This window comes from Rattus norvegicus, chromosome 1 (assembly GCF_036323735.1).
Source record: "Rattus norvegicus strain BN/NHsdMcwi chromosome 1, GRCr8, whole genome shotgun sequence".
Classification (NCBI taxonomy): Eukaryota; Metazoa; Chordata; class Mammalia; order Rodentia; family Muridae; genus Rattus; species Rattus norvegicus.
In genome coordinates, this window is record NC_086019.1 from 70,126,965 (window position 1) to 70,147,698 (window position 20,734).

The following is a 20,734-nucleotide window of genomic DNA, read 5'->3' on the forward strand; positions in this document are numbered from 1 at the left end:
CATGAGCCAAATGGACTTAACGGATATTTATAGAACATTCTATCCTAAAGCAAAAGGATATACCTTCTTCTCAGCTCCTCATGGTACTTTCTCCAAAATTGACCATATAATTGGTCAAAAAACGGGCCTCAACAGGTACAGAAAGATAGAAATAATCCCATGCGTGCTATCGGACCACCACGGCCTAAAACTGGTCTTCAATAACAATAAGGGAAGAATGCCCACATATACGTGGAAATTGAACAATGCTCTACTCAATGATAACCTGGTCAAGGAAGAAATAAAGAAAGAAATTAAAAACTTTTTAGAATTTAATGAAAATGAAGGTACAACATACCCAAACTTATGGGACACAATGAAAGCTGTGCTAAGAGGAAAACTCATAGCGCTGAGTGCCTGCAGAAAGAAACAGGAAAGAGCATATGTCAGCAGCTTGACAGCACACCTAAAAGCTCTAGAACAAAAAGAAGCAAATACACCCAGGAGGAGTAGAAGGCAGGAAATAATCAAACTCAGAGCTGAAATCAACCAAGTAGAAACAAAAAGGACCATAGAAAGAATCAACAGAACCAAAAGTTGGTTCTTTGAGAAAATCAACAAGATAGATAAACCCTTAGCCAGACTAACGAGAGGACACAGAGAGTGCGTCCAAATTAACAAAATCAGAAATGAAAAGGGAGACATAACTACAGATTCAGAGGAAATTCAAAAAATCATCAGATCTTAATATAAAAACCTATATTCAACAAAACTTGAAAATCTTCAGGAAATGGACAATTTCCTAGACAGATACCAGGTATCGAAGTTAAATCAGGAACAGATAAACCAGTTAAACAACCCCATAACTCCTAAGGAAATAGAAGCAGTCATCAAAGGTCTCCCAACCAAAAAGAGCCCAGGTCCAGACGGGTTTAGTGCAGAATTCTATCAAACCTTCATAGAAGACCTTATACCAATATTATCCAAACTATTCCACAAAATTGAAACAGATGGAGCCCTACCGAATTCCTTCTATGAAGCGACAATTACTCTTATACCTAAACCACACAAAGACCCAACAAAGAAAGAGAACTTCAGACCAATTTCCCTTATGAATATCGACGGAAAAATACTCAATAAAATTCTGGGAAACCGAATCCAAGAGCACATCAAAACAATCATCCACCATGATCAAGTAGGCTTCATCCCAGGCATGCAGGGATGGTTTAATATACGGAAAACCATCAACGTGATCCATCATATAAACAAACTGAAAGAACAGAACCACATGATCATTTCATTAGATGCTGAGAAAGCATTTGACAAAATTCAACACCCCTTCATGATAAAAGTCCTGGAAAGAATAGGTATTCAAGGCCCATACCTAAACATAGTAAAAGCCATACACAGCAAACCAGTTGCTAACATTAAACTAAATGGAGAGAAACTTGAAGCAATCCCACTAAAATCAGGGACTAGACAAGGCTGCCCACTCTCTCCCTACTTATTCAATATAGTTCTTGAAGTTCTAGCCAGAGCAATCAGACAACAAAAGGAGATCAAGGGGATACAGATCGGAAAAGAAGAGGTCAAAATATCACTATTTGCAGACGACATGATAGTATATTTAAGTGATCCCAAAAGTTCCACCAGAGAACTACTAAAGCTGATAAACAACTTCAGCAAAGTGGCTGGGTATAAAATTAACTCAAATAAATCAGTTGCCTTCCTCTATACAAAAGAGAAACAAGCCGAGAAAGAAATTAGGGAAACGACACCCTTCATAATAGACCCAAATAATATAAAGTACCTCGGTGTGACTTTAACCAAGCAAGTAAAAGATCTGTACAATAAGAACTTCAAGACACTGAGGAAAGAAATTGAAGAAGACCTCAGAAGATGGAAAGATCTCCCATGCTCATGGATTGGCAGGATTAATATAGTAAAAATGGCCATTTTACCAAAAGCAATCTACAGATTCAATGCAATCCCCATCAAAATACCAATCCAATTCTTCAAAGAGTTAGACAGAACAATTTGCAAATTCATCTGGAATAACAAAAAACCCAGGATAGCTAAAGCTATCCTCAACAATAAGAGGACTTCAGGGGGAATCACTATCCCTGAACTCAAGCAGTATTACAGAGCAATAGTGATAAAAACTGCATGGTATTGGTACAGAGACAGACAGATAGACCAATGGAATAGAATTGAAGACCCAGAAATGAACCCACACACCTATGGTCACTTGATTTTTGACAAAGGAGCCAAAACCATCCAATGGAAAAAAGATAGCATTTTCAGCAAATGGTGCTGGTTCAACTGGAGGGCAACATGTAGAAGAATGCAGATCGATCCATGCTTATCACCCTGTACAAAGCTTAAGTCCAAGTGGATCAAGGACCTCCACATCAAACCAGACACACTCAAACTAATAGAAGAAAAACTAGGGAAGCATCTGGAACACATGGGCACTGGAAAAAATTTCCTGAACAAAACACCAATGGCTTATGCTCTAAGATCAAGAATCGACAAATGGGATCTCATAAAACTGCAAAGCTTCTGTAAGGCAAAGGACACTGTGGTTAGGACAAAACGACAACCAACAGATTGGGAAAAGATCTTTACCAATCCTATAACAGATAGAGGCCTTATTTCCAAAATATACAAAGAACTCAAGAAGTTAGACCGCAGGGAAACAAATAACCCTATTAAAAAATGGGGTTCAGAGCTGAACAAAGAATTCACAGCTGAGGAATGCCGAATGGCTGAGAAACACCTAAAGAAATGTTCAACATCTTTAGTCATAAGGGAAATGCAAATCAAAACAACCCTGAGATTTCACCTCCCACCAGTGAGAATGGCTAAGATCAAAAACTCACGTGACAGCAGATGCTGGCGAGGATGTGGAGAAAGAGGAACACTCCTCCATTGTTGGTGGGATTGCAGACTGGTAAAACCATTCTGGAAATCAGTCTGGAGGTTCCTCAGAAAATTGGACATTGAACTGCCTGAGGATCCAGCCATACCTCTCTTGGGCATATACCCAAAAGATGCCTCAACATATAAAAGAGACACGTGCTCCACTATGTTCATCGCAGCCTTATTTATAATAGCCAGAAACTGGAAAGAACCCAGATGCCCTTCAACAGAGGAATGGATACAGAAAATGTCGTACATCTACACAATGGAATATTACTCAGCTATCAAAAACAACGAGTTTATGAAATTCGTAGGCAAATGGTTGGAACTGGAAAATATCATCCTGAGTGAGCTAACCCACTCACAGAAAGACATACATGGTATGCACTCATTGATAAGTGGCTATTAGCCCAAATGCTTGAATTACCCTAGATCCCTAGAACAAAGGAAACTCAAGACGGATGATCAAAATGTGAATGCTTCACTCCTTCTTTAAATGAGGAAAAAGAATACCCTTGGCAGGGAAGGGAGAGGCAAAGTTTAGAACAGAGGCAGAAGGAACACCCATTCAGAGCCTGCCCCACATGTGGCCCATACATATACAGCCACCCAATTAGACAAGATGGATGAAGCAAAGAAGTGCAGACCGACAGGAGCCGGATGTAGATCGCTCCTGAGAGACACAGCCAGAATACAGCAAATACAGAGGCGAATGCCAGCAGCAAACCACTGAACTGAGAATAGGTCCCCCGTTGAAGGAATCAGAGAAAGAACTGGAAGAGCTTGAAGGTGCTCGAGACCCCAAAAGTACAACAATGTCAAGCAACCAGAGCTTCCAGGGACTAAGCCACTACCTAAAGACTATACATGGACTGACCCTGGACTCTGTCCCCATAGGTAGCAATGAATATCCTAGTAAGAGCACCAGTGGAAGGGGAAGCCCTGGGTCCTGCTAAGACTGAACCCCCAGTGAACTAGACTATGCGGGGAGGGTGGCAATGGGGGGAGGTTTGGGAGGGAAACACCCACAAGGAAGGGGAGGAGGGAGGGTGATGTCTGTCCGGAAACCGGGAAAGGGAATAACACTTGAAATGTGTATAAGAAATACTCAAGATAATAAAAAAAAAATTAAAAAAAAAATAAAAAAAAAGAAGCAAATGTCCAAAAATTTTCAAAAGTCCATCAGTTTAATGAATCCTGTAAAATATGTAAGACTTAGAGAACACCTTAGTAGTTCAGCTACAAAAATACTGACTGAATATGGCTACCTGTTCAATTACTTATTCTTTTCACTGCATTATGAGTTTGGTAAGGTCTTTTGTAACTTAAAAAAAAGTATTTATCTATTTATTGTATTGCTATTTTGTAATATAGTAAATTGGTTAAATTTTCAAAAAAAATATTTAGCACAACATTTTTGGAAAATGACATGTGGGACAAACTCTCTTTAATGTAAATGATTGCAGATTCTTGGGTAAAAAGCATGTTATCCCCTTGAGATAAAAGTCATGATGGCAGCTAGGAAGGCAGGGAGAAATGGTTCCTTACAAATATTGGGTTTTCCTTCAACCATGTGGACAGGGTTCCCGACAAGGGTTAGAATTCATGCTGGTTTGCTGAGCATGATTCCAGGGGTTCATATCACAGGCTAAGAAACAGCAGCCACCACCACTGCATCCCCTGGAGCTGATAGCGTGTCACGTCACGTGGCAGAGCCTCTGGTCTACAAATGGCAGGCTTGATCTCCAACCCCTTCCAAGGCACTGCCTCTGAACCATAGCTTTTTAAGCTGGGGACTGATGTTAGCCTTGTGCTGGTGGTGTTGGGAGGTGTGGCACTAAATGCCCCTGCTGTGCAGTGAGTCTAGCAAACTCCTGTCATTCCCTCCTATAGCCAATAGTTACAGTGAGCCACCAATCTTCATAAAATGTGTGGCAACTCCTGACTCTTGATATTAGCTCATACTAAACTAACCGTAGCATATTAGAGCCAGAGTAGGCTCATCTCAGCGAATTCAAGGACAACCTGTCTTGCAAAACCGATAGATAGATAGATAGATAGATAGATAGATAGATAGATAGATAGATAGATAGATAGATTCCCATGAGATACTGGTGCTACTAAGCAATGAATTATGGACTGGTGTGGTCATTTAAACCATTGCCTTTGAAAACAGGTTTACATGGAGAAATCCTGTCTTGAATGAATGAATGAATGAATGAATGAATTACCTCAATCTTTCTGTTATTAGCTATTTCATACTCACATAAACATGTATATACACAGAATGTGTATGTGCATTTGTGTGCACACATCAAATGCTGCCAACTGCACTCACCTCCTATCTCTCCACTATACTGGTCTACAGTTCCAACAGTCACTCTACTGTGTTTATATCTATTCATACTGCTTGTGATCCACTGAGATAAACCAGAGCCATCTGTAAGGCTGTGGGTTTGGAGTTATGTGTTGGAGCCTGATTGCTCAGCACAGGATGACAACTAAAGCAGTGATTTTTCTAGAATCTATGAATCTATCTATCTAGCCAACATCTAAGAGGTAAAGTGCACCCTCGCTTTCTTAGACTGATTATGGTCTTGTGTGAGGCCAGGGCAGATAAAGACAGCTGCTGTTGATTATTGATTACAATAGTTGTAGGAGTCTAGAGAATGAAATGTCTTAGCCTTCCCTTCCTCTTTCCTTTCTTATTTCCTAACCACCTTTTCTTCTTCCTTGTTCCCAGAGCTAGAGATGGATGGTATAGCTGACTTTTTAAGACCTTACATCGGGGACAGCCAAGAGTGTCTACATTCATCACTCCATTAAAAAAGAAAGAGAAAAAGGAATAAAGGAAGAAATTCTCTGTTTTCTCTCAAAGCACCTTAAGTATGAGTCATAGACTCCTCTCTGAGTTAGTAAATGGACAAGATCACCATCTTGTGGTGAAAGCTGTACACCGCGGATGAATTCTGCCCTTGGCTGTTAGCAAAAAGCCTGATCTCTGACTTCTTTAGACACTTATTTCAAAACCCAAGTTCTTTAAATGTCTCTCCCCAAGTCAAAATTTCAGGATTTTGGCTTCTCATGTTTGTGTGTTGGAATGGGACAGCCTGTTGTTGTTTGGTATGAAGTATGTAGCCCAGAGGCTGGTTGTCAAATCGAGGTGTTAGGCTATCTTGGATCTGAAGGGTTCAGAACTCACTCTGTGTGTCAAATACTGGGTGCAGCGTCCTAACAGATCCACTTCTGGTCTAGGCTGGCAGCAAGCATGTGGAGCGGCTGTGCAGCCTGACATCTTAAGCTGTGTGGAAGGCAGCTTGACACAGAATGGGACGGACTGGTCTCCGCAGGGCGGAGCCACTCACCCGGAAACAGTGTATGTGAAAATGTTGGACGTTTGTTAAGAGGGGTGTGGGGTGTAGAAAAGTGTTCAGAGTGGGAGGAGTTAGAGGAGTGACGTGAACGGAAGCTGGGAAGCGGCTGAGTGAGGCCTGGCTAGTTGTACTGAGAGCCAAAGCCAGAACTGTCAACGACCTGTTCATGTCCAGAACTCGCAGACCTGCACCGTGGGGGAATCGCGTAGTGCAGACCCTGGATCAGAACAGACGGTGAACTTCCGGGAAGGTAAAACTCTGGGCAGCCACGGGTGCCGCGCGGGGCATCCTGGGGTAGTCAGTAGCGCAGCGACTGGAACCGCCTCCTTACAGCCTTGGATCCTCCCAGGTCGTAGAAGCGCGGGGCAGGGAACCGGGTGGGAAGGGACCAAGCTCAGTTCTGTTCATAAGGAGTCTGGCTCTGAAATTCTGCTGTGGATTTCTTCCCTTGTCAACAAATTTTAGCTCATATGAACTGAAATAATCCTGATTTGTTTTTTTGTTTGTTTGTTTGTTTTTTTGCTTTTTGTTCATTTGATTGCCAAAATATTCTTAGAATACTCTAGGAGAATATTCGAATTTATCTTTTGATGTTTGCAAACCATTTCTCTTTGTTTAGGTGAAAAGGACAAAGCTCTTGGAATTTACATTCATCCTCGTTAACTCCCTTGTTATTCCCACAGACATTCTTGGTGACTTGGCACCCCAGGAGAGCCGAAAGTATATTTTTTACGAGTTTCTTAGATATGATTTTAAACATTAACATTTAAAAATAAAATCTTTATCCACCTTTAGTTTTCATCTGAGACATTCACTATGTAATGTAAATACAGCATTCTGATGTAAATATGCCAGGCTTGCTGGCACACACCCCCAGCATGGGGGAGGGAGGGCAGAGGCAGGCAGATCACTGAGTTGGAGACCAGCCTGGTATGCACAGTGAGGTGAGGATAGCTAGCGCTACATGATGAGCTCTTGTCTCAACAACAACGACAACAACAACAACAACAACAACAGGACAGACAGAAAGAAAAGAGAAACATGTTTTTGTGATGAGTTCCTAGAGCCTCGAAATGCACAGTATGCAATTTAAGGTATAGGTCACAGTATTTTCACAGTTAGGGCATTATAAACCAGGTGGTATTGGCACACGCCTTTAATCCCCACATTTGGGATTGAAGGTGTGTACCAGGACAACGATTCAAACTGCTGCTTTATATTTTGTGGTCAGTTCACAGCCACTGGTGTGACTGTGGACATCTCCCAGAAGGACAGGCAATGTGGGAAGGCTTTATACAGAGACAGGATGCCCCACAATTACAGCACTCTGGTTTGTGTGGGTGAGAAGAGTTTGCTTCCACCCTCCCTTGTCCACCTCAGGAAGAGGCGAGTTACTCTTCAAGTGTGAGTTCTCTGAGAGTGTAACGCTTCCATCCTTTTTATAGTCCATAATAAATTCAGAATCTCACTAATGAATAATATTCTCATCCCAATTATTCAGTTCCATTTGTGCCCCTAAGACTTGACTGAGCTGTGATTAGAAGTGAGGTGCACCTACCCAAAGACTATACATGGTCTGACCCTGGACTCTGACCTCATAGGTAGCAATGAATAGCCTAGTAAGATCACCAGTGGAAGGGGAAGCCCTTGGTCCTGCCAAGATTGAACCCCCAGTGAAGGTGATTGTTGGGGGGAGGGAGGTAATGGGGGGAGGATGGGGAGGGGAACACCAATAGAGAAGGGGAGGGGGAAGGGTTAGGGGGATGTTGGCCCGGAAACCGGGAAAGGGAATAATGATCGAAATGTAAATAAGAAATACTCAAGTTAATAAAGAAAAAAAAAGGAAAAACAAAAACAAAAACAACAACAAAACATAGACCTGAAAAAAAAAAAAAAAAAGAAGTGAGGTGCACGTTACATTAACTGCAAACGCCTTTAAATATTTTCAGTATTCTGACACTGCATGAGAATTGGGGGATCCCGAGCACAGTGCAGTTGCCCGGTCCCGCAGGGCAGTTGACAGGGCCTGGGGACCACCTAGGAGAGAATGGGGGACAAAAGATGCAAAGAACGGACAGCAAGACAGGAGGTCTGATCAAGCTGAAAATTTTTAATTTTTCTCAGGCAGAAGTTATACTGGTAGAAGCAGGATGTGGGGTGGGGTTAGATAACCACAAATGAATGCGCTGGGCTCAATGACCAGGATGTTGGCTGGGTAAATCGGTGGGCAGGAGGAACAGTACAGGGAGGGTTGCTAAGTGACCTAACCACTAGCGCTAAGCGACCCAACGACAAGATTTAGATCTATATTTTTAATTCAAGCAGAACTGCAGGTGCAGGCTTAAGTATGGTTGCTTTGATCTAACATGAGACTGAAGTATGGTTACTTTTAATCTAACATGAGACTGCCCCTAGCACAGTACTGTGCTAGAAATGCATGTGTTTGCTGAAGAATCTCTTTCTCATGTGCAGAGCTCACTGATCACCCAGACCTGCCCACCCGTGGAGCAGAACAAGCTCCCTAGAAGACCAAAGACAGTAGCTAAGGATCAAGGTATGTTGCCCGATTGATGAAGGGATGGCAAGGGGTTCAAGTGAATGTGGAAGTGGGACATGAAGTCAGTTTTGCCACATTCTGTTTAACTAAGAATAGTTCTGGAGACTTCCACTGAGAAAAAATCTCCTCAGGATTGTCTTACAATTCTTTCTACCCAAGAATTGATACTAGGAGGCAAATAAAATTTATTTGACTATGCATGTGAACGATGCTATCCTAATTCCATGCACATCACTGGTCAGGTCTACATACCAATATTCAATGGTTTTCATTTCAGTGATTTTCATGTATTATAAAGTGATGAAAATTAATACATCTAGGTTTATTTATTATTTTCAGAATTTTTGAGTTTTTGGTATTCTAGCACATTCTCTACTTTTTTATTGTTAAATTTGTCCATTCCTAAAAATAATGCCAACAGACTTTTAATAAAAATCAGAAGCTCTATTTGTAGACCCATCCTGTCTTCCCTTTGACAACTCCTATTGTCTGTTGTCATGACAATCCCAAGTGGTTTCCATTGCTGTGATTGTAATAAACTGTGAGATCAGCTCTAGGTGTGATCCTCTTAGCGTTTTCTAACTCTGTGCTGTTCCTTGATACTTTCAGGATTGTTTTCAATAAAATAAACAAATGGGATTTAATAGGAATAGCTTGGAGTCTTAGAGAAGACAAACCTCCTTCTAGGTTGTCTTCTCATGTTTGAGAAGCACATGAGGCAAGGCGCCAGTTTTCACATGTTTTGTGTATTCTGCTGTAAATGTCTGCACTCTGGGTTTTGTGACATGCTCCCATGTTGATCAAGGACTTTCTAGCAAATGGACCATTATACCATTTGGGAAAAGTCTTTATTTTGTATTTTAATACTTTTGTCTTGATTTTTTTTTGTCACTGGTGTGATTATGATCATTGATCTTTACTGCTTTCCAGATGCATGGCATTGAAAGGAAATTCCTTCTTTCTCAGTATTTTGTATCTTTGGATACGAAGTAAATATTTTGTAGAAAATATATCTTTTAATCTGCTGTCATTTTTTGAATGTTGCTACCTATTTACATGTTTAGCTTAAGGAATATTATCTATTTACATTTCAAGAAGAAGCTATCTAGTCTGCAGCCAGTATTTGTGTTATTTGGTGACATTCATTGGCAGGTTCTTGGATCTGCTGCTCTTGCATTGTGCTCAAGCATTGTAACATTTTCCTTGGGTTGTTCTGTACCCAAGGAATTTGTGCATTAGTACAAATTCTAGGCTTTTCTTCACTGTTTCTGTGAAATGTATCATGGGAAGTTTAAGTGTCATAATAGAGTTTGAACTGCCACATAAACCAATTCCAGAGATCCTGCAAATTTTCCAGTCTTATGTCCCATTTTGTCTGAGTGAAACATCTTTCCATGTTTTTGTTAGATTCTTCAGTTCCTTTAGCAAATCATAGTTTTCATTGTACAGACATTTCATAAGCTTGGATAGTTCACTGAGGGATTTTAAATTTTGTTTTCCCTCTCACCCTCTCTCCCTCCTTCCTTCCCTTTTCCTTCTTCTTCCTTCTAATCTCCTCTTCCTCCTCATCCTTCTTCCATTCTTTGTATGTTTGTTTTTACCAATTATTAATATTTAGTTTTTTTAAAAGGTCTCTAAAAGAGTAACATTTGCTCAGAACCATCAAACCATTTCCCTAGACCCCTATTAAATTTCATGTATGTGAGTAGCAATTATAGAAGATGATATATAGCTATTTTGGTTGATTTTATTTTTTTAATTTATATAATCAAAAAGCTTTACCTTACATAGGCATTTGCTATTTTTAGTAAGTTTTTCTTTTATTGTTCTTTTTTTTAATAGTCTTAAATATAACATTACTACCTACTCTCAATTTGTGTATTTTCAGGAATGAACCCTTGGAAAACCATATGGTATACTGTCCTCTGGGGACTATTTCTCCAGCTCTCAGAATTCATTAGTGCTTGACTAAGGCTGACGTCTAGTGAGCTTTATCCCTTCCACCTTAACATGTCTCTTGGTGTTATCCTTGTTCTGTTCATGTTCTGGTAGCTAAATTTGTATGGTTTTATACAAGTAGCTTCTCTGACATTTCTAGGAGACACAATGTCACAGCAAACCTCTATTCTTCTGTCTCTTACAATATCCCCCCTCTTGCTCAGTGATGCCTGAGACTTAGTGCAGGAGTTGTGTTACTTTATGTGTCAACTGGGACCGAGCATCACAGCTCTGCATTTTGACTGATAGCAATTTTCTGTAATGTTCTTCATGTATTGCTAAAAGAACTTTTCTTAATGAAAGTGAGGATTACATTTAGTAGTGTGCAGTAAGATAAATATTTAGAATGCTGTTTGGGATTGTGCTGATTTAGTAAAGCATTTTTGTATGTTCTCCTCCAAGATCCATGACCTAATTAGCCTTGGGAAATGTGGCTAGGATTCCAGTACCTGGTGTGATTTCTCTCTTGTTGACATCTTAATTCCAATTAGAAGCTGTGGTTGCCACTGAGGTATGTGGGCCATTCTTGAGCCCTTGGAGTTATTGTGCAGTGCAGATCATTGTTGTGCTTCATAGGTGCCATAGCTGGATAGGAGGCTTGGTTGCTCCCTCCTTTGGAAGCTTGCATGTTGCTTTCTTATACCATGAAAGCCAGTCCCCAGGGAGGATGCCTTAAGATTCAATCCATCTTAAGGTTCTCTGTCTGAAGTGCATGTCATCTTCAACAATAGGGAATCACCTTTTGCCTCTTGGAAGCAACCATGAGTAACAGCAATAGCCCATAATGTATTGGCACTCTCTTGGACAGAGACCAACAACTTCAAAGCAAGTTTTTCGTGAATGGTATTGGTTTTGTTAGAAAATCTATGGCCCTTATGAGGAGCATTATCAGTCCAGATGAGAAATTTTCATTTATACTCTAAATATATATGTGTCCACAGACGTGTATTATTGGTGGGTGGATAATAGTATGATTCTTTATGACTTTTTAGATATTTTTACTTTTTTTTTATTGTCCTTCTGGGTTGTGATGGTTTATATATAGTTGAAACAGGGAGTGGCACTTTTTGGAAGTGTGGCCTTGTTAGAATAGGTGTGACCTTATTGGAGTAGGTGTGCCCCTGGGGGCTTGGGCTTTAAAACCTTCATCCTAGCTGCCTAGAAGCCATTCCTCTCCTAGCTGCCTTCAGATGAAGAGTAGAACTCTTAGCTCCTCCTGTACCATGCCTGCCTGGACACTGGGACAGTACTCTCACCTTGATTATAATGGACTGAACCTCTGAATGTGTAAGCCAGCCCTAATTAAATGTTGTCCTCTTAAGAGTTGCATTGGTCATGGTGTCTCCTCACAGCAGTAAAACCTTAACTAAAACAGAAGTCCTATCTGTCTCTTCTCCATAGTTAAATCTGTTTCACCGTTATTTTATTTTCCCTTTTTGATTATTTGTTCCCTGTTACTCCCCTCTAATTTTCCCTCCATATTCCCATCATGATCCGTTTTTACTTTGCTGGTTACTGCAGGTACTTCAGATTGTGAACTCACGTCAGATGTTTTGGAGCTAGGAACTTCCTATGAGAGAGAACATACAATGCCTGTCCTTCTGGGTCTGGGTTACTCCACTCACTATGATTTTTTATAAGTCCATCTATTTACCTGCAGAACTTTAATTTTCTTTACAGCTCAATAATATTCCATAGTGTATATGCACCACATTTTCACTATCCATTTGGTCATCGAAGGCCATTTACGTTGTTTCCCTTTTTGAAGCTGTTATGAGTAGAGCAACAATGACCATGGGTGAGCATGTCATCTGTGGAGTAAGACATTGATTCCTTTGAGCATATGCAAAGGAGTAGAAGTACTATGTCTCATGCTAGATTTATTTAACTTGAGGGTTTGTTTATTTAACTGAAGATTCTCCATATTGATACTCACAGTGGCTACATTTTTTGTTCATGGGTTTTATTCCCAATGCTTTTGTTATTTATGTTATTGTTGTCTGGATTATTGGTACTTTTCTTTTTCTTTCTCTATGAGAATCAATATTCTTGCTGTCTTGCTCATGGATGATTGCTTTCTAGTTTTCCTGTATTTTTCTCTTTTCCACATAAAATTTATTATTCCCATGTTTTCATGGCTATTTATCTATTTCTTTTGTGCATATTTTCGGGTAATTTATTATGTACTGGGTTGCTTTAGTGAAATGAATTGTGTTAATTTAGATTATCTTAATATGCACTTATATCTCGCCATCAGTTAAAAGAGACTTTTTTTCTGCATGCAGCAATATGATTGACAGTAACTTTCGCTCCAAGCTTCAGATATGGTCCTATGTTGTTCTACTTTGGGGATCATTGACAAGACACCTCATAGTATTCTGCTGTTTGAATCTTTTTATGTGGTTTGACACTATTCTTTAATACATTTCAGTATTGATTTCTGATTTTTCTTTTTGACCCTTTGATGTGAAAGGGCAGCAGGTCATCTACTCATTGCTCCTGAAAGACAAACCCAAAGAAGAGAAACAGAAAGAAATGGCTCATTCTCCCGTAAACATGTCCCAGGTCAGTGATCATGTTTACTTCTTTTCTAGAAATGTCATATTTTCAGGTATTGCAAGCCTTTAATTTTCTGCTTTTGATAATTTTTTTTATTATAAAACACATTGGAAACACACAAACAAAATCACACACTGAAACCAACCAGACCCAATGTCTGTACAACTAAATGAACTTTTACATGGTTAAATTAATCACTGGGAACAAAAACTCTGAAGACTCATTTGATTTAATAGTTTCAATATCTGATATATTTTGATGTACTTATCCACCACCAAAAAACAAAACAAAACAAAGAAAACCATGTGACATTACAAAAAATATGTGAATTAGAACTAGAAAAGCATTAGTGTTATCTTTTTTTCATAACTGGTGGTCATTACCTGCGTCCAGTCCTGTCTCAAACCCTGATTTTTAAACTTTCTTGTTCTCTTTTCTCCAAGTTCTTTTGTGCCCACATGTACATGGTTTCCATAAGCAAATATTACTGTGTAGATTCTACATATGAGGAAAGATATGGTTTCTTCTTTCGGAAAGTGTATGACCTCACTCAATAGTACACATTCTAAGTTCAGTTATTTTCCTACAAATTATTATTACATTTTCTCTTCACCTGAATAGATTTCCATTTTATATGAGTAACATTTTTATTATGCATTCATGTGGTGATAGACAGTCAGGTTAGTTATAGTTCTTTGCAATGGTGAAGAAAGCACCATTAAACATTGGGTGTAACTATATCTAGAGTGGAGTATAGAGTTCTCTAGGTATATTCCCAGGAATGAAATTTCAGAGCCATTAATTTTATCTTTATTTTTTGAATACTCTTCAAAATGATTTCTGTTTCAGTGCATTAATGTGTACCCCTCTTTCTTTTACACACACACACACACTCACACACACACACACACTAATAGTGAAAAAGGCTTCCTTTCTCTCTACATCCTCTCTAACTTGTGAGTGGAGTTGATTACAGCCATTCTGCTGGTCGTGAGACAGTATTTTAAAGTTCTTTTAGTTTGTATTTCTCTGATAGCATTTTAGGAATCCTGGACACTTTTTGCCATATGTATTGACCGACGACCATTTGGCTTTCTGTCTTCTCCAAGGTGTCTATTCATATCCTTTGCCCATTATTGATTGGCAGTTTTGGTATTTAATTTCTGTAATTCTTCGTAAATTACAGATATGAGTGTCACTAGTATAGATTTTCTCGCCTTCTGTGGGTGTCTGTGTACCCTGCTGACTGTTCCCTTTGATGGACAGAAACTGTTCATACACACACAAACACACACACACACACACACACACACACACACACACACACACACACACACACGTCTTCTCATCAGTTTACTTGGGGTTAGTTAGTTCCTGTGCTTCTGTATAAGGCCCAAGTACAGACAGGATTAATTCAGTATCAGGAGTCTAGCATAATCATCAGGTATAGCATTTTAAAGCACATGTCCTCATCATGAATTATCATTCTGACACATGTACACTGTGATCCTGAGGGACATAAAGTGTCCATAACAGATAGATAATCATGTCCAGACCTCAACTGTGTGTTCTGTTTTATGGACATGATTGTGGGACTATTGTGTTATCCTGTTTTCACAGAGGTAAAGCATTCATTATAGAGTGAGTATCACTCTATAGAATGAAAATCATTTCTTTGAGAAATGGTCTTCGCTCATCTACATACCTTCTCCTTGTTTCCAGAAAAGCACTATGCCAAGCATCACATGATCACACTGTGAATTTTTGTTTCAGTGTCTGTTGACATTTGGGGATGTGGCTGTTGACTTCCCTCAAGAGGAGTGGGAATGCCTGGACTCTGCTCAGAGGGCTTTGTACATTGATGTGATGTTGGAGAATTACAGCAACCTGGTCTCCGTTGGTGAGAATATTTTGCTTGTAAAACTTCCCACCTCTTCTTTCTATATATTGATTTTATGGTACTAAACTCTGTTAAGCTGTTTGGAACCAACATGAGACAAGAAAGTTTAATAGTAGAAGGGAACTTTTTGATGGTATATGATTTATTCATTCCATTTTTCGTTCTAGAGGTATCATGCACCCTTCATTTGGTTTCCAGAATGAATTCAGAAACATAGTATCATATAATATTTAACCCATGTCTACAGCTCAGTGTCTATCATTGTAATTACATGGTTTTAATTGTGAGAAAAAAATTCAACTAAGTGAATTAAAAATTCTCCCTTAATGTGCTGAAGATCCTGACAGGAAATAGCAAAGGGGAATCCATTCCTAGATTCTTCTACTTTGTGTTCTCTTCAAGTACTGCTCAGAGTACTATGTTAGATGCCTGTATTCTTCCTTAAAATTTCTAGCATGGGTCATGGGCTATTCATAGAACACTTGGACTATTGTAAGGTAGGCCTGGTCACCTTTCTGGAAAAAATTAGATTGCACTGGAATGTGGAGAGGAGAGATGAGCTACAAATAGGGTGAGCTAGTGAGGCAGCAGGCAAGAGTGAAGGATTAAAGGGAAAGGGAAAGCAAGAACTGAAAATACTTTGCTATATTCAATTCTACTTGAAATCATTACCAATCATTTAGCCTAGCATTGTCCTGACCCCAGAATGCATCCTACCTGTTGTAACTGGTAGAAGACATGGATCCCTGGGGTTCTCTGACAAACCACTCTAGGCTACTTAATACTATTTCATATGGCCTATACCTGGGTGACTGCTCAACCCACGTGGTACTTTGTTTTCTTTCTTTGAGATAAGACCTCTCTATCCCAACTTGGTCTTGACTTCTTTATGTGGCCCAGGCTGGCCACAAACCCTCAAACCTCCCAATTCAGCTTCCCAAGGACAGGGGCTCTAGGTATGCATTACCAGGCTTTGTTCTAACAAATGATATTATTGTTGACCTTTAAATTTTTATTTCAATAAAAATATTAAAATGAAAAAAGAAGATGCTGTGCCTTACTACACCTGAATTATGGTGAGGTAATACTAGTATAAAATGCAGTTATACTAGTATAATTTAACTTTGCTGACCATGCGATTAGAATAATTTTTCAAATTATATGTCTAATGTGAGTCTATGAAGTAGGATTATTTTGTAATTGCCTTGCTTGCTTGTATGTCTTCATGTGATGTGAATCATTTTCATTCCAGTGGAGGATACACAGACATCCTTCAGGAAAAATGATCTTACGAGTTAGTGCAGATTAGGCTTGAGAATGACCATATAAGGAAGTTAGGAAACACAGCAGTGTGTGGAGCTCAGAGAGTGGAGGAAAGAAATATGCAATAGCTCTTCACTGCTTGCCCTGCCTTAAATAATCTAAGATCCTCTGATATTTGTCAAAATGATTACTTTGCTTCTGTTGCTTTGGAGAAATCTAGTTTGTCTTTCAGAGAAAAAAACAAAGACCCTTTGCTGGGTGTGGTGGTACATGACTTTAATCCCAGTACTTGGGAGGCAGGGGCAAGTGGATCTCTATGAATTTGAGGTCAGCCTGGACTACAAAGTCAGTCCAGGACAGCCAGGGACAGTTCACAGAGGAAACATTATTTTTGCCAAAGGAAAAAATAATGTTTGATGCTTTTAAGTAAGCCATTCATATTACACAGACTTGGGTCTGCTGAACAACAGCTTTTCATTGCTCTACTAAATGTATTCACAAATTCTGTGAACCTGGGATTGGATTAAACTCTTCCTCATCAATTTCTGAAATAAAGAATTTAAAAATAGAGACATGTATTCTAAATATAACCAGTGAGCTCCATCCCAAAATTAATTATTGATTCCTCGATTATTTGATCCATCTTGAGCCATTAGACTTTTTCATAAAGATCAAATAGCTATTATAAATCACAGACCCTTGAAGGCTGACACACTGTGTTTGTGGGTATATATAAAATTACAGTAAAAGAAAAACATCTGCTGGTTGACTTATTTTAAGGGAGAATCTTTAGGAAGTCGGTCATTTTTAAAGTGTTTGATCATGAAACAAGCCCTATTAATCTGACTTTTATTCATTTTTCAGAGAACTACTGCATATGTGATACTGTCCATCAACATGTGAAGACTAAAAAGGACTCTTGTCAGTGTAATGAGCTTAGTGAAATGCTTCATGATTCCCCACATTGTGCACTTTATAAAAGAGGTGAGACTGCAGAAACCTCTAATAACTACAGATGCTGTAAGGACAGGGATGCCTCTGTTGACTCATCAGAGCCAGATCAACATAAAAGCACACGCACTGGAGAAGAACCTTGCAAATCTGAAGACTGTGAGAGATCTTTAAATGTGTGTTCCAGCATTATTCAAGATGATAGACTCTACACCGCAAATAAAAAGCACAGAGAGGAAGAATATAATGACTATTTCAACTGTACATATAATCTCATGCAACAATCACTCTACCTTGAAGAGAAACCACACAAATGTGGAAAATGTGGTAAATGCTTCAGTACCTCCTCAAGGCTCATTAAACACCAGAGAATTCATACTGGAAAGAAGCCTTACAAGTGTACCATTTGTGACAAATCCTATAACCAGTGTGCAAATCTTAAAATACATCAAAGACTTCATACTGGGGAGAAACCTTACAAATGCAAAGAGTGTGGAAAATCATTTCGTCAAACCTCTGTACTTAAAAGCCATCAGAAAATGCATACTGGAGAGAAGCCTTACAAATGTAAGCAATGTGACAAATCCTTTGCCCATTCTTCCAGTTTTAGGACACATCAGAAAATCCATACTTCTGAGGAACATTGTAGTTGTCCAGAATGTGGCAGGGAGTTTCATCAGCTTTCACACTTTAGAAAACATTACAGACTCCATACTGGAGAGAAGCCTTACAAGTGCAATGAGTGTGGCAGATCCTTTACCCACTATGCATCATTAAGGTGGCATCAGAAAACTCATTCTCCAGAGATATATTATGAATGCAAAGAATGTGGTAAGTCCTTCATTGAATTATCACATCTTAAAAGGCATTACAGAATCCATACTGGTGAAAAGCCTTACAAATGTGAGGTATGTGACAAATCCTTTACTGTAAATTCAACTCTTAAGACTCACCAGAAAATTCATACTGGAGAGAAACCTTACAAATGTAGGGAATGTGACAAATCCTTTACTCATAACTCACATCTTCGAAGACATCAGAGTGTTCATACTGGAGAGAGACCTTACAAATGTAAGGACTGTGACAAATCTTTTACTGAGTGTTCAACTCTTAAAGAACATCAGAAACTTCATACTGGAGAAAAAACTTACAAATGTGGAGAATGTAGCAAATCTTTTAGCCAGCATTCATATCTCAGAAGTCATCTCAGAGTTCACACTGGAGAGAGACCTTACGTATGTAAGGAATGTGGCAAATCTTTTACTACATGCTCGACTCTTAGGACACATCAGAAAATTCATACTGGAGAGAAACCTTACAAATGTAGGGAATGTAACAAATCGTTTACTCAGGACTCACATCTTAGAACACATCACAGAGTTCATACTGGAGAGAGACCTTACAGTTGTAAGGAATGTGACAGATCTTTTACTCGGTGCTCATATCTTAGAGCACATCAGAAAATTCATACTGGAGAAAAACCTTACAAATGCAAAGACTGTGACATATCCTTTCTCCGGATTTCTAGTCTTAGAATACATCAGGAAATTCATACTGGAGAGAAACCTTACAAATGCAAAGACTGTGACATATCATTTAACCAGATTTCAAATCTCAAAAGACATCAGAAGCTTCATACTGGAGAGAAACCTTACAAATGTATGGAATGTGACAAGTCCTTTACTCAGAACTCAAACCTTAGAGCACATCAGAGAGTTCATACTGGAGAGAAACCTTACAAATGCAAAGACTGTGACAAATCTTTTACTAGGTGCTCCTACCTTAGAGCACATCAGAAAATTCATACTGGAGACAAACCTTACAAATGTAAAGACTGTGACAAATCCTTTATCCACCTTTCAAATCTTAGAAGACATCAGAAAGTTCATACTGCAGAGAAACATACCAATGTAAATCAATTGATAATGTGACATAGCAGTTATCCAATATTTTCTCAGCTCACAAATCCTAACATTATACTTTATACATGAGGATGAGAAACTTGTGAATGTTTTTAATGAAGTTTTAAATCTTAGAAAGGATGAGAGTTTTAGTTAAAATTTTGCAAATGTTGTGTGAAAAGTTCCCCCTCCCCCTCCCTCTTCCTCTGTGTGAGTTTGTATGTGAGGGTATAGTTTCTTTTGTGCTTGTATCACTGCACTACATGTATTCATAGTGCCCATGGAGGCCAGAAGCTGGCAAGAAATCCCCTGAAGCTGGAGTTATAGACAGTTGTGTCTATGTGTCTACTGGGAATTGATCCCCAGTCCTCTAAAAGAGAAGCCTTTGCTTTTACCTACTAATCTATCTCTCTACTCCTTAGGAAGAGTCACAATTAAAACATCTTGTTCATAATCCAAAAAGATTCATAATGAGATTTTAATTCCATGCAAGTTTGTGCACACCATTTAGTCCCAGCACTCAGTTAACAAAGGCAAGAAGATATCTGTGAATTCAAGGGTGTCCTGATAATTCAAGGACAGGCAGAACTACATAAACCCTGTCTCAAAATATAATAATGACAAAATGTAATAACATTAAAAATGTGACAAAGACCTCTAATTGTGCTGTATATCACAAAGTTCATCTTTCTGAGAAACCGTATAAAGCTATACTATATATATGTAGTGTCCATGTCTTGCTCTTCATTGGGAATTACATCCCCCAAAATGCATTGAATTTGACAAAGCTTTACCTAGTGCTGAAATTGCTGACATGAAATTCATCATATAGAAAGCACACACACATACACAAACACACACACACACACAACTCAAATAAAGTCTCATCTTTTCATTCATCTTCAAAATCTTTATACTAGAGTCAAACCTTACAAACAGCAAGGTAAGAAACTATAAAGAGATATATAAGCTGTGCATGCAACATCATGGGCATGCTTATACATAACTCCCAAATTAGCATGGGTTCTGGGCCTGATGGTGCAGGCCTTTACTCCCAGCACCCTGCAGGCATAAGCAAACGGATATCTGAGTTCAAGATCAGCTGTCTCAAGAAAAAAATCTCTGAGGGCACACAAATTCATTTTACATGACTAAAGAAAAATTTGGAAGTATTAACAAATGTTGTAAATTAAAATCATATAACTGCCATTAACAGCCAGTCCACTGTCAAAGACGTAAAAGTGACTCAGGGACCCTCATCAAACATTATGAACTGGTAATCGCCCAAATCTTACAGGGTTGCTTGTTCTTAGAACCTGAGCAGTTGCAA

General features: G+C 39.0%; 1 protein-coding gene across 2 annotated transcripts; it reads left to right on the plus strand.

The window, feature by feature from the left end:
* Positions 1–6,361: 6,361 nt before the first annotated feature.
* Positions 6,362–20,124, plus strand: Zfp51l1 (zinc finger protein 51 like 1). 2 transcript variants are annotated; one of them, NM_001401954.1, is made up of 6 exons: positions 6,362–6,525; positions 8,748–8,829; positions 11,233–11,341; positions 13,304–13,395; positions 15,163–15,289; positions 17,417–20,124. In NM_001401954.1, the coding sequence occupies exons 4-6, from the start codon at positions 13,366–13,368 to the stop codon at positions 19,432–19,434; spliced, it is 2,175 nt and encodes a 724-aa protein (NP_001388883.1). In that variant the 5' UTR covers positions 6,362–6,525; positions 8,748–8,829; positions 11,233–11,341; positions 13,304–13,365; the 3' UTR covers positions 19,435–20,124. The 2 variants fall into 2 exon arrangements, with proteins under 2 accessions (NP_001388883.1, NP_001388884.1); NM_001401955.1 differs by lacking the exon at positions 11,233–11,341.
* The last annotated feature ends 610 nt before the right edge of the window (positions 20,125–20,734 follow it).

Excerpts from the sequence above, each read along its gene's own strand:
- Zfp51l1 (NM_001401954.1), top strand. The coding sequence starts at position 13,366 with ATGGCTCATTCTCCCGTAAACATGTCCCAG. Across the intron at positions 13,396-15,162 it reads CTCCCGTAAACATGTCCCAG|TGTCTGTTGACATTTGGGGA; the intron begins GTCAGTGATCAT and ends TTTTTGTTTCAG. Across the intron at positions 15,290-17,416 it reads CAGCAACCTGGTCTCCGTTG|AGAACTACTGCATATGTGAT; the intron begins GTGAGAATATTT and ends TTCATTTTTCAG.